Source organism: Chiloscyllium plagiosum, chromosome 21, assembly GCF_004010195.1.
Source record: "Chiloscyllium plagiosum isolate BGI_BamShark_2017 chromosome 21, ASM401019v2, whole genome shotgun sequence".
Classification (NCBI taxonomy): Eukaryota; Metazoa; Chordata; class Chondrichthyes; order Orectolobiformes; family Hemiscylliidae; genus Chiloscyllium; species Chiloscyllium plagiosum.
The window spans coordinates 14,736,346-14,751,260 of record NC_057730.1 but is presented as its reverse complement, the minus strand read 5'-3'; the positions used below and the strand labels follow the sequence as shown (position 1 = coordinate 14,751,260).

The 14,915-nt window shown below is 40.3% G+C and overlaps 1 protein-coding gene across 1 annotated transcript in view; it reads right to left on the bottom strand.

Moving 5' to 3' along the window:
• Positions 1–14,915, bottom strand: part of LOC122560428 — a 79,575-nt gene that overhangs the window by 36,300 nt on the left and 28,360 nt on the right. Inside the window, exons 20-28 of the mRNA XM_043711061.1 lie at positions 13,927–14,086; positions 13,090–13,302; positions 12,249–12,419; positions 11,948–12,085; positions 11,561–11,610; positions 5,868–5,988; positions 5,312–5,397; positions 2,652–2,781; positions 1,456–1,646 (exon numbers count right to left, since the gene is read on the bottom strand). Of these exons, the coding sequence (XP_043566996.1) occupies positions 1,456–1,646; positions 2,652–2,781; positions 5,312–5,397; positions 5,868–5,988; positions 11,561–11,610; positions 11,948–12,085; positions 12,249–12,419; positions 13,090–13,302; positions 13,927–14,086 (1,260 nt within the window). The remainder of the gene's footprint in view (positions 1–1,455; positions 1,647–2,651; positions 2,782–5,311; positions 5,398–5,867; positions 5,989–11,560; positions 11,611–11,947; positions 12,086–12,248; positions 12,420–13,089; positions 13,303–13,926; positions 14,087–14,915) is intronic.

Genomic DNA, 14,915 nt, shown 5'->3' with positions numbered 1-14,915 from the left:
CCAGGCAAGCAACACACCATGCGGGACTCCCGATCTGACTTGCAAAGGATACTACCTATCCTCCTAATTATAGAATCCCCTGTAAGTACCACTTGTCTTTTTGCTCCCCTCTCTTGAACAGCCTTCTGGACCATGGTGCTGTGGTGAACTGGCTCATCATCGCCGCAGCCCTCTTCCTCATCCACACAGGGAGCAAGCATCTCGCACCTGTTGGATAAGGTCAAGTGCGAGGCTCCTCCATTCCTGAACTCAGGATTCCCCTCCCTGCCTCACTTGCAATCACACAGTATTGTCCCTGATCATTAACTGAATTTGAATTACTTAATCTACCTGATGTGAAAGCCTCCTGAAACAAAGCATTGAGATACCAACTGAGGCCATTCAGTGCACAATCGATAGTCCAGGTAGTCCTCCATTAATGTTGGAGTTACATGTCTGAAAATTAGCTTGTTCAGCAAAACTGTGATACTTGAAGGCGTCACGCCCGTGGAAAAATGTTCAGGTTACATTCCCAGGACATCAACCGAGTACAAAATACAAGCACAAAGTTATCATAAACCACCAAAATAGACACGGAAATATGCAAAAGGAATATTCTTTCAAGTTTCTGGCCTACCAAGATTGTCTATCAAACCATCGGCAAGTTGGAAGCTAAAGCTGTAAGACCATCAGACTGCTTTGGAGGTGGAAGGTTAAGTGTCCTTGGAGACAGATTTTAAAAACTTATGCAGTCATAATTGAGGCAGTCAATGGACAAAACGAGCAGCTTGAACATAAACGTGCCTATTAATGCTGCATATTCATAACGCCCTTATGCTGGGAATTAGGTAAGAACTTGCATTATCGTGAATCAGGCACGTTGTATTGGAATGACGGGGAGGAAAGTCAAAACCGTGTTATGGCGAAACCACATTTATCAAAGACTATCTGTATTTCCTCAACAGCAAGCAGGGGGCTTTCCATGCAGACCATAAGCCATTGGAGCAGAAAGAGGCCATTCAGCCCATTGAGACTGCTCCACTAGTCGACGACAGAAACTTCCTCATCTTCTCAGTCTTAAATAGATGACTCCTTATTTTAAGATTCTCTAGTCCAAGACTCCCCCAAAACCTCCAAGTATCTACCCCATCAAGCCCCCTAACAATCTTACAAGTTGCAATATGGTCAATTCTACTCTTACAAACACCAATAAGTACAGCCTCAACCAACTCAACCTCTTAATGGCCAGAATCAACCGAGTGAACCTTTTCTGAACTGCCTCCATAGGGAGTACACCTTTCCTTAGAAAAGGGACCCAAGACAGCATTCCAGATTTCGTCTGAGCAGTGCCTTGTATAGTTTTGGCAAAACTCCCAATTTGAACTCTGCTCACACAGAATTACACTGATGGGCAAAAACAGGCAAAAGCAGCTATTTTTAAAATAAAGAAGCACAGACGAATGGTTTCAAACTTACCCAAATCTGGTTACTCTGGTGCTCAAAACTTTTTCAATTGCATTCATTTGATCTTCGGAGTACGAGTTGCAATTCCTCAATGAATCCAAAATAGTAATGTCACTGTTTTCAATAACGGAGCCTTCAAGGTCACAGGTCAAATCACCCAATACTGTAACACTCTCCCTTGTTAGCTTTCCACCATTAAAATTCTGAAATTTAAACAGATTGAGAAACAAATTTTAACAATACAATATTTCATTTGCACACTGTTAATCCTAACTATCTATCTGGCAATATGCTTGTAAAAAGTCTATTATTATGCACTGACATTTTACTAAATATCAGAAAAGTACATCCTGTGAGCTTAATATTGGAAAAGAAGGTTCACCAACCAAAATAATTTTATCTACAAAAGCATTGGATTCTAAACATTAATTGTGACTGTCTCACACAATCCCTACAGTGTGGAAATCAGCCATTTTGGCCCAACAAGTCCACACTGACCCTCCGAAGAGTATCCCACCAGACCATTCTCCCTACCCCATTACTCTACATTTACCCCTAACTAATGCACCTAACCTACACATCCATGAACACTTTGGGAAATTTAGCCTGGCCAATTCACCTAAACTGCACATCTTTGGATTGTGGAAGGAAGCCGGAGCACCCGGAGGAAACCCATGCAGACACAGGGAGAATTTCACGCAGACAGTTGCCCAAGGCTGGAATCGAACCCGCAGCCCGTGTGCCGAGAGGCCGGTCTCCACAGACCTGCTGAGTTTCTCCAGCATTCTTGAAGATAAGAAATTATTTCATTCAGTCTGGATTGCATAAGACAAAAGATCTATTTCAAGCAACCTGCCAAATAATTGTTTCATTAAATAAAAATGGAAAATACACAGCATCAGTGAAGAAAAGAAAATATTTCATGTATAGCCTTCCATTCTGCCAAAAAAAATCACCAGAAACATTAAAAACCAAAAGAACGTGGATGCTGTAAATCTGAAACAAAAATATAAACTACTGGAAAAACTCAGCAGATCTGGAAGCATCTGTGGAGAGAAATCAGAGTTAATGTTTCAGGTGGAGTGATGCTTCTTCAGAACCAGAAACATTAACCCCTTTGCCATCCTCCAAAGAGTGCAGCTCTGCTGGATGTTTTTCAGCATTGTCTGTGCTTCGTTCTAATTTGTGACCATTAAGCATGTCCTTACCAAACAGGCCAAGGCATCAGTCAACAGCTTTTGTCTTCTTCTTGCTCCTTTTCGTAATACATTAATGTTTGCTCTTCCAATAGCTCTGAAGAATGACTTGCAGTTTGCAGAACTCCTGAATTCAGTAGAACTGAAATAGGCAAAAGCTGGCATTTTAATGTTGATCTATTTATGCTCAAACTTGTCTAAAATTGCAACTTAAAGACCATCAAAATCAAACTTACAGGATTAGTTAGCACTCACATGACTATGGGCTAAATTGCACAGCAACTTGCAGGGTGCATATTGTTATGGATCAAACCAATCCTCATCAAAATATTCAGGAGATAGTCAAGACCCTAACCTTTTCTTATTTTAAAAGGTAAAATATAAGGTGTTGCATTCCACGTGCAATTAATTGGTCAAACTACATGATTTACAGCAAAACACAGTTTATTCATCTACTTTAGTTGAAATACAACAACAAAAAAAGGAACTGGAGTACCTTAACTCTACTGGAAAACTTAGCAGGATAATCAATATTACAACTACTAATTAACTGTTCCAATATAGTAACATCTCATATGCACCCCTTTGGCAAAATGCAAATTCAGAAAATAACTGTCTGACATGCAGCTCCTGTAGCAGGAAGAGAACCCCCAGCTTTTGGCTGTAACTGTGAGAGGGACAAAAAATACCTTCAAATCTTCAAGACCCCAACAGCGACTGCTGAAAGCTAAACTTAAAATCCCTAGTTCTGTGGGAGCTTAACCACACCAACTCAGTTAAAAATCACACAACACCAGGTTATAGTCCAACAGGTTTATTTGGAAGCATGAGCTTTCAGAGCGCTGCTCCTTCATCAGGTGGTTGTGGAGTATAACATCATAAGACACAGACTTTATAACAAAGGTTTACAGTGTGATGTAACTGAAATGATACATTGAAAAAGACCCGGATTGTTTGTTAAGTCTCTCATTTATTAGAATGACCATGTTGGTTTCAGTTCTTTATATGCAAATCCCAGAACATTTTTTTAAAAGTTACATTCTCAAGTGCCATGTCAGCCCAGACAATGCATTGAAGGCGTGAAGTGCCCTGCGCGAGGCCGTCTACGTCCCAATCTCAGACTGGTTCCGCCTTGCACAGGGTGCCTCACGCTTTCAATGCATTGTCTGGGCTGACATAGTACCTATTGTTGGAGTTCACTTGAGAACGTAACTTTTTAAAAAAAGTTCTGGGATTTACATATGAACGAACTGAAACCAACAAGGTCATGCTAATAGATGAGAGACTTAACAAACAATCCAGGTCTTTTGTATCATTTCAGTTACATCACACTGTAACGTTTTGCTATAAATTCTGTGTCTTACAATGTGTACTCCACAACTACCTGATAAAGGAGCAGTGCTCCACAAGCTAGTGTTTCCAATTAAACCTATTGGACTATAACCTGGTGTTCCGTGATTTTTAACTTTGGACACCCCAGTACAACACCGATATCTCCAAATCACACCAACTCAGGCCGCTGCTATTGTTCCAACTATAGAAGAAACCCCAAGGCCTCAAACTGTTTACTTTCTTACGGACTGCTCGGTTCAATCTCTCTCTTAGAACAAACTAAGACAAAGTAACCTCTTAAAGCCACAGTAGTGTCACAATATGCACATGGAAATCAGTAAACTGCAGTCTGAGTTAGTCTGTTTCTTCACCTTAACTGTATCTCACTGATAAACTTAGCATTGAAATTGGTGTATCAGTCTGACATTGCACTCCTGACATGCTAGTGTTGAGGTTTTTGTGAATATCTGAGGCTCAGGTTATGTTTGGAGTTGTGGGTTGGCTTGCCGAGATGGTTAATTCTTTTTGCAAATGTTTAGTCTCTCTCCTGACAATGAAGGACACCAACTCAACTGGAACAGGCAAAACAAAGACAAGCTCGGAATTTCTGGAAGATGCATGCACCCACAAACATGTTGAAATAGACCCCACCTACAGACCACTATAGTATAAAACCAGAAATAGAGGCACCCGCCATGACAGACAGAACTGTATAAATTCTGGGCAAATCACAACAACAGCACTTCATCTGAAGACCACACAGCACTGAAGATGTCACCCAGGAGGGGGAACAAAACGTTTGCAAAATAAAAATCAATCGGCTCAGCAAACTGACCCACAACTCCATGCTAGTTTTGTATCAAACACCCCCGAAAATGTTAAGGCGAGTGCACTGAAGGATAAGTGAAGTTTCAATGGTAATTCAAGTGATAATCATGAATTAACAATCTCGCTGGCTCTGCAAGTTCAATTTTATAACGTTAGGGCCTTGCTTAAAATGTGCTACAATCGGTCATGGTAATGGATTTGGGGCTTGTCTTGCCCTGGTAGATAACTTTATCAGAAGCAGCAATGGTAATCTTTTTCTAAGTATTGTACCTCTGCACAGCTGATGAGATCTTTTGGCGGGGATGAAAAGATCAAAGCAATTACATAGATTTTAGAGAGTTTTGTTGTTAGCTTGTGCATACATGAACATGGATGAATTTTCTTAAAAATCGCATTTATGTTTGGCATCTTCTCAGCTCTTGACTAACTCATTCTGAATTGAAGTGCAAAGGTACAGCAGCAGACGAGGATATCCCCAAGGAAGTTGCAAATGAGTATGAAAAACAACTTACTCAAAAAACAGCAAAACATCGTCAGGGAAGGTGTCTATCTCTGATGGTGTTCCAGTAGAGGTTAGTCTAAATGCCATACAGCTCAGCTGAACAGAGAGAAGATAAATGTATGATTAAAAAATAGCCAGTCCCAAAGCAACATATCCCATAGAAAAATCATGGTGTTATCAATTTCAGCAAAAACCGATTGTCTGGTCATGTAAATGTTTGTGGAGTTGCTGTGCTTCAATTGTTATCAAATGGCCAACATAGCAGTTTTATCACTGGGACAATTAATATTTGAGATTGGCTTTCTGCAGTTCTACTTGTGCTATTTTTGGCCTACATGGATCTTAAAGAGCTTTGGTACTACTATTACATTAGTACTGGCACAGAAATATCACCGAATGTCATAAGCAGAGTGGAAAGGACCTGGGTAAGCTTACTCCTACACTGTAATTTCTGCCATAAATAGTGGTACAGTTGCAAGGCGTGCACACAAAGTGGCAATGACTCTCACTTGACCCATACAAATTAAGTCCTTTCTTCCATGGGTGATTTTTATGAATGACCTCACCTGACTTTCGTCATACACAGCCCTTTTACCCTTCATTGCTTGAACAAGCTGACGAAACGTCACTACATTCAGTTTTCTGACTGCACCGCAACTGAAGCCTTGGAGGACGGAAGGTGAGAATCTGAAACAAATAATGGAATAATCAAATCAACATCAAGCAGCTTGTTTTCTTCCAACAGGAACCGGATTCTGTTCTTTAGTGACAGCAACCCTATTCATCCTGAGGCTACATTGTGTGATTTCCCTCAAATACTATTGAGGAACACTCACCAGAAATTCCATATTTTTGTTCGTCATATGTTGACTTGTTATGCTACAACCAGTAATATATCATTTTGAACAAAATAAGTTGTGTTCACAAAATCCAAAGATGTACAGGTCAGGTGGATTGGTCATGCTAGATTGCCCATAGTGTTAGATGCATTAGTCAGGGGTAAGTATGGGGTAGAGGAATGGGCCTGGGTTGGTTGCTCTTCGGAGGGCCGGTGTGGACTTGTTAGGCCGAAGGGCCTGTTTGTTTCCACACTGTAGGGAATCTAATCTAAAAAAAAATGAGAAAAGCAACCTACAACATTTTAGCTCATGCCACCACAAGTCTACAGCCCCATCAGGGTGAAACATGTTTCATACTATTAGTAGGAATTCACACCAGTGTTGAACACAACAACAAATGTAGCTGTTTTGGTTTTTATAACCAGGAGAGGAAGGGAAATCTGCTTCCCTCTTTATAAGAGTCAATTACTGGCCATGCTGGATGATGTGGTGGAAGCAATAACTGCGAGATCACAGCGGGTCAGACAGCTTCCATGGAGATAGAGCAAGCTAACATTTCATGTCTAGGTGACTCTTCATCAGAATTGAAGTGAAGTGTGAAGGGGGTATCATTTAGTCTAAAATGGGGGTGGGTTGGAGTGCTGGGGGAGAAAGGAAGTTGATAGTTCAGATTAAGTGATCAGAATGTGAGAATGACAGAACAATGGTGTGTCTAACTGCCAGGCTAGAATGAACAGACAGTGGGGGAGGGGAGAGAGGGTGACAGAGAATGTAACATGCAAGCTAAAAGAAAGGGAAGGAATGCATTCACAATTGGAGGTGTTGAACTCAATATTGAGCCCAGAAGGTTGTAAACTGACTAGTCTGAAGATGAGATGCTGTTCCTCCAGTTTGTGCTGTGAGCCAGTGGAGCATTGCAGCTAGGCCAGACAAGTGATGAGAGACAACAAACACTGCAGATGCTGGAATCCAAAATAGACAGGCAGGAGGCTAGAATAACACAACAGACCAGGCAGCATCAGAAGGTGGAGAAGTCGACGTTTCAGGTGTAATCAATCTGTCGGACAGACAAGTGGGCATGCAAGCAAGCAGCTGTGTTTCTCAATCACCCTTTCTCCCCTTCCCCCACCCCAGGGGGATTGTCTGTTCTTTCCAGTCTGGCAGTTAAACATACTATTGTTCTGTCTTTCTCAGATTCTAATCACCACACTCCCTGTCCCCACACACCTCCTCCTCCTCCTCCTCCTTCCCCCCCCCCCCCCCCCCCCCCCCTCCTCCTTCCCCTCCCCCCCCTTCCCCTTCCCCCCCCCCGCAACAGCATTAATGCTGTATCCTCCACACTTCACTTTAGCTCTGATGACAAGTCATCTGGACTCGAAATATTAGCTTGCTCTCTCTCTCTATTGATGCTGCTTGACCCGTTGTGATCTCCAGCAATTTTGTTTTCAGTTCCCTCTTTATAACCTCCACTGGTCATAACAAATTAGTTGTAAAATTTATTTTTGCCATGTAGTTATCACACCAAGTAAAACTTGGTTAACTAGATGAAAAGGAGGGAGCCAAATCTAAGGGTTCATTGAGTAAAGGAAAGAGGAATTTTATTAACTATCAACCCTGAGAAAATAATACAGCAATAAACACAATTTTGAGCTCATTTATGGTCAATACATTTAAAAAGAAGGACGGTGTCCTGTCCAAACATGAGGATAAGGGCAAACTAGCTTAAATTTCTTAGAGTTCTTGAGTTGTGAGAGTGAAAGCTGAGTCCATGGCCATTTGATTGTTGTATTATTTCCTCAGCAGATTTCTCTGCTGATCTTAATGGATAGATAGATTAGATTAGACTCCCTACAGTGTGGAAACAGGCCCTTCGGCCCAACCAGTCCACACCGATCCTCCGAAGAGTAACCCACCCAGACCCATTTCCCTAACACTATGGGCAATTTAGCATGGCCAATTCACCTGACCTGCACATCTTTGGAATGAAACCTGCCCTGGGACAATTTGATACACATCTGAGTCTTCTTCACTATTCTTCAGTATTGCAGAGTTTTCAGCCTGGGAAAGCAAAGAAACTATAATTGGGAATAAGCAAACACATTATATTTCAGTTCCTGGCTTGGCCAAGAGAGAGAAAAAAAATGGATTCATAGCAACAGAACCTGGAAGGCTTTTTCTTTTTGGTCTGCTTTATGACTTAGCTCTCCAAAAAACTGCCCAGCAAAGAATCAATTTGTGAAAACAACCATCATCCAAGAAATCCAGGATCCTACAAATTTTACTTTTCGCAGACATAAAGCATAAAACAGACCAAAGAGAAAATGCCTTCCAGGTTCTGTTGCTGTGAATCCATAGCTTTCTCTCTCTCTCTGCTCGGCCAAGCCAGGAACTGAAATATTGTTTGTTTGTTTACTCCGGATTACAGTTTCATTGTTTTTCCCAGGCTGAAAACTTCGCAATACCGAAAGATAGTGAAGACGACTCAGATGTGTATCAAACTGTCCCAGAGCAGGTTTCAGTCTATCGATACATTAAGATCAGCAGCTAAATCCACCCAAATGTGGAACATTTCCCCGACATAGAGAGCTACTGTTTAACTAAGCCTGATATTGTTGCAGAGATCCAGAATTGTATCCAATCTTTGAACACTGCCTTTGGATGCCTAAGGATCAACATCTGTGTTGATACCATGATCCACATGTATGAGGCAGTCATCCTTCCAATTCTTCTATGGCTTCAAATTTGGATCATGTATAGATGCTATCTCAAAAGCCCAGAGAAGTACCATCAACACTGTTTGAGACGGATTCTCTGCATCACTTGAGAGGACAGACAGTACTAGCATCAGTGTCCTTCAATGAGCCAATAGCACCAACATTTGAAACCAAATCTGCTAGGCCGCTCACATCCTGAGGATACCTGAGTTCCAATTTCCAAAGCAAGTCATTGCCCAGCTGATGAGAGGACGACAGAAGAAGCATTTCAAAGACTCCCTCAAGAAATGCAACATTGATGTCAACAAGTGGGAGGCATCTCCTCTGTGAAGGGAGGCAATTCTTTGAGCATAATGGAGAAGGTGGCAGAGAAGGGAATGCCAGTGATCTCCAGGCTAAAGAAAATTGCATTTCCTGGAAACTACCTGCCAAACTATGGTGCGAGATGTGGCTCTATGATCCAGCTTATCAGCCACATGAGGACCCACAGAACCCATGACTCTTGTAATAGAATTTCCTGGGTGGACAATTATACTCATTAGAGAGTGATTGTTGACAAACTCTGCATTAAATTCCCAATATATGAACCTATTTTGGAAAAGTGAATTAAACAGAATGCAAATTTCTTATTGTTGACTTAGTTATCTGGTTTCATGGTCTTTGGATGAAATGATCACTTCATTGCAGCTGGTTTAGTGCGTTCTGTTTGGATTCCCCAGACCTGACTCGATCTATCTTTAGATCAGCTTTGTCCTTTTTGAAAAGTCACTTCAGTCTGTGAAGATCTTGGGTATAAAAAGCAAATGATGGAAGTTGAATATTGATCATCCCCATCCTCTATGATAGGAGAGCCCAACACATCAGTGCAAAAGATACGATGAAATAATTTGCAATGATCTTCAGCGAGAACTCCCAAGATGGATGATCCAACCTGGCTTCCTCGGCAGGTCTCCGGCATCAGAGAGGCTGGCTTCCAGCAGATTTGATCCACTCCATGTGGTATAAGAATAGGCTGAAGGCACACGCTATGGGTCCTGACAACATTCTGCCAACAGGCCTGAAGTCTTGTGCTCCAGAACTTGCCACACCCCTAGCCTAGCTGTTCCAGTACAGCTACAACACTGGTATCCATCTGACAATGTGGAAAATTGCCCAGGTATGTCCTGTACTCAAAAAGCAAGTCAAATATAATCCAGTCAAACACTGCCCCAACATTCCACCCTTGATAATATGTAAAGTGATGGTGGGTCATCAAGTGTGCCATTAAAGAACACTTGCTTTTCAATAGTCTGCTTAATGAAACTCAGTTTGGATTTAGCTACAAGCTGCTGACCTCATTGTAGCCTTAATTTGAACATGGGTAAAAGAACTGAATTCTAAGATAACATAAGAGTGACAGCCCTTGATATCAAGGCCAAATTTGACTGACTCAGAAGCCACATGACACCACAACAATAGTCCTACAGGTTTATTTAAAATCAGCAGGTTTAAAAGCACTGCTCTTTCATCAGGTGAAGTCGAGGGAAGCGCATAGGCACAGAATATAGAGACGGAGAGGTACATACTCATATTATTCCTGCCATTTGGTTTGTATCTAGCACCATCTTATTTGTGATCGTTTGTAATTATCTCTTTGCCTTAATTAATCCATTCATAGGTCATTCCTTCACTTGCTATTCAACTGTTGACACTTCACTCACACCGTTTGACACTTTTGATCACCTGCAAAGACTCGTTATTCAGCCTGTCAATACTCCACTCTCAATATTTGCACTTATCTGTTGACACTCTTAATTACCTGGAATTATTCTGCCATTATCTCTCTGTCTGTGCCTGTGCGCTTCTTTCCACATGACCTGACGAATGAGCAGCACTCTGAAAGCTTGTGATTTCAAATAAATCCATTGGACCATAACCTATTGTCGGGTGACCTCTGTTTGTATTCGTACTGGCAATACTGGTACATTCACATCACTGCATTTGATGGAACGTGGTATTAAGGAAACTGAACAAAATTTAGAGTCTATGGGGTACAGAAAGAAAACTCTGCACTGGTTGGAATTATCCAAGGAGCAGAAGAATGTACATTTCAGGCAAAAGCCCTTCATCAGGAAGCCGATTCTCCTGCTCCTCGGATGTTGCCTGACCTGCTGTGCTTTTCCAGCATCATAACCTCGACTCTAGTCTCCAGCATCTGCAGTCCTCATTTTCGACTGGTTGGAATTATACCTGACTCAACTCTGTTCCCAAGGATGGAACATTGGAAGAGATAATTATTGAAACAAGGTTTGATTGCAGCACGAAGGCTTCTTTACACATTCAAAGAGCAGCATAAAGCAAATTTGGAATTGGTCTATTTCTGGAGATAATAAATATTTGTGTGATTAAAATATATTTTACAGATGAAAAAATAAAACTACTTCAGTTATTATGTAGCATAAAAGATTACAACAGGATCATTGCAAATACATTAATTCCTTGCTAAATTAATTCATAATTAACAGTGACAAAAAATCAACCATTTAATAATTATCTAATTAAACACTATTCTGATATTTTTAAAAGGTATATGTTACTCCATATGGAATATATTCCTTTGTACGAATATAAACAATTACATCAATAGTGAGGAAGCCAGACCCAGACAGATATATGAATGAAGAAAAGCATTTTGGACAGATGAACAGTCAGCTATTAATTACTTACCTGATGTAATCATTATTTTTTCTTACAATGTTTTCAAAGAATACAGAAGCCTAAGAAGGGAAAGTTATGAAAATGTATTACTGAGCTTTTAGGAAACTGTATCATTAATAGTCAGACATAGAAATGAAAACAGTTAAAAAGCACACTCTAGTATAATTCCATGCTTATTCATTAGTGATTTAATCCTTACACTTGGGGAAATTGGTCAAACTTTCATTTAGTCTCTCTCAGCTCATTCTGAATTCTCAACACATTGACTCCGATAAATTCCCATTACACAAATTAGCAAGGGGAATACTGCACACGTGACCACTGCAAGTTAAATAATTTCCAAACAGATTTATTCTGACTGTGTCACATGAATAAATGAAGAATATGATTCCTTACTTGTTGTGGCACCCACTGTTTATTATTGACATCATTAAGACTGAGGTCTGATGTCAGGTGCACACGTGAGATCTGATGAACGAGTTCATTTGGAATCTTCCGCACTGCTCTTAATGGATTAATTTCAGTCTGCAAAACCTGGATTCAAATGAAAAGCAGTGTAATTTAAGAAATACACTGTATTCTGTAAGCTGGACTCAACAGTGTTAAAGCTTCCCGTACTTAAGTAAACACAATGTACAGATACAGGCAATGACAGTAATTTGATTTTCCTTAGACCACTGATACGCATGACATTTACCTTGAGAACAATAATCTGCTGTGTCGGTTGTGGTGCTACCAGAATATTTCTGACAAACGTAGGACTGGAAGTCACATTGACAAGAACTATGGGTTCAACAGTTTCAAAAACCCTGCTTGGAACACCTTGCACCAAGGTTCCAAGTTCAAGTAGATTGTTTGTGGTATTGAGCTAATAAACATAAGAAAAAGGAAAGAATGAATTCAAAACCATGAAACAAAACACAGCCAACTAACTTTAAACTAAGCGTGGAAGACAAAACTTTAGATTTCTTCTGCCTTTGCCTCCCCAATCAACAACAACCCTTACACCACTAATCCCGACCCCTTTGTCCCAAACATCTCGAAAACCTCTTATCCAGTACAAGTGTTGCTTGGTGACAATGGTTGATTCATATCCCAGTCACCAATTTCAACTGCGAACAAGTTCATGACCAAAACAAAACTGACTGAATAGAGTGATATTTCTTTTGCTAGAAACATGCTAATCATCAAAATCCTTTCCTCCACTGTCTTTAAGCTGAGCAGGGAATCTTACAGGTCCTTGATCCCAGGAAACCATTCGATAGTTGAAACATTTCTCAATATACAGTCAATTCTGCTATAGCACGTTTTTTGCTAATGCAAATTGGCTGTAACGCAATTGGGCGAATAAGGAACGCTGTATCTAAAGTGTGAACTTTTAAAGTGTGCGTTGGGTATAATGCAATTCTGGAATAACCTCTTGTATTAAACTACTTTTTTTTAGTACATCTTACTGTAATTACATATCAAATTCCCACATGTATTTCAGAATAGAGTATGATTATAAAATTTTAGTTCCTTGTTAACTCAGTCCTTACCTCTACACCACTAATGGATAACTTGGACACAATGGAATTGGCTTGGCCACGGTTCCATCCTCTGACAGAACTCAAACTTGGCAGAGATGCCTTAAAATTATTTGCGTCAGTTTCTTCAATCTGTGACACTGAGAGTCCGACTGCTGTTTGCTGCAAACTATTTAGAGTGCTGGCCGAAAAGTTGCTGATTCTACTCACTAATGATTTTGAAAGCTGCAGAAAAATAAGAAACAAGGAACACACTTAAAGTTGGACACGGTTGAAGAGAAATTCAGTAGCTAAGTGAAAGATTAGGTACAGTATTTGGTTCAACTAACTTTGGTTGATAATAGTTGCAATTCAATTTTTCAAGATATTTCAAGAGCTTCCTTTGACCATCAGTTAATGTGGCCTTTCTATCCCACTCCCATCTAATACTATGGTGCAAGGGAATACCAATTACTTGGCTAACTTCATACCAACATGTTTTCAATCTGTAGTCTCAGGAAATTAGGAGGTCTTGCAAGGAGATCACAATTAATTGCTTGAAAGTCATCAAAATTCATTTTAATTTTTAACTATATATTTTGCTTACACTCATTGAGAGTGTCTGTGTGAGTTTTGTCTGGGTGCTCTGGTTTCCTCCCACAGTCCAAAGATGCGCAGGTTAGGTGGATCAGCCATCAAAGGGTGTATTATCAAGTGCGTGACTCTATGACTCAATGCTTAGTACAAAAAGTGGAATGCCTCCTAGCGTTTGAACATGACTGTGCCAAACAACAGATATACATACAATCTGTGCAGTGGTACAAGTGTATTGAATTATTTTCCTTGAGCTTTTGAAGATTATTTTATTACCTTGATCTGTTCATCAGTTGTTTGAGATAATGTTTCATTGGACGATGTGTTGAACCCACAGACTTGGTTTACCCTTTCAATGACAGACAAGGACTGCTCTCCACTCAAGGATTCAAATATGTCTGTGCCAGCAGCGAAGCAAATAAGAGAATCTGGAATGCTACAAGCAAATACCAGAGGTTTATTGGTAGGTATTTCATACTCATAAATAATTATCAGGAATCCACATCCGTATATTTACGAAGAATCAACATAAACATTGTAGTTACTTTGAAACCGCTGTTCTACACTTGATTTATTCCAAAGCTGATTAATCCTAAGCAGTCATCAACTCAGGTACAAACTATAAAACTAAATGCCCTTTTTAAAAGTTATTTATGCAGATTAGATCCTAGCTGCAAAGACAATAATTAATAGATTGAACACTTACAATGATGAAGTCAGAAGTCACATGACACCAGGTTATAGTCCAACAGGTTTATTTGAAACCACAGGTTTTCAGAGCACTGGTGAAGTCACTTCACCAGACAAACAAGCAGCGCTCTGAAAGCTTGTGATTTCAAATAAACCTGCTTGACTATAACCTGGTGTTGTGCAATTTCTGACTTTGACTATCTAATTCCAACATTTGCACCTTCACATCATTTACAATGATGAGAACAGGATACCAAAAATCTGGGTTCGCTACGTAGATGACACCTTTGTCATCACAAAACGAAACAAGATAGAAGAGACATTTAGCATCATCAACAACGCACTCACTGGCATAAAGTTCACCAAGGAGGAAGAAACCAACAACAAACTCACATTCCTGGACGTCACAGTTGAAAGAAAGGACAACGGAGAACTACAAACCTGCGTATACAGAAAACCGACAAACACTGACCAAATACTCAACTACACCAGCAACCATCCCAACACACATAAACAAAGCTGTATCAGAACACTATTCCAATGAGCCACCTCACACTGCAGCACAGACGAACTTC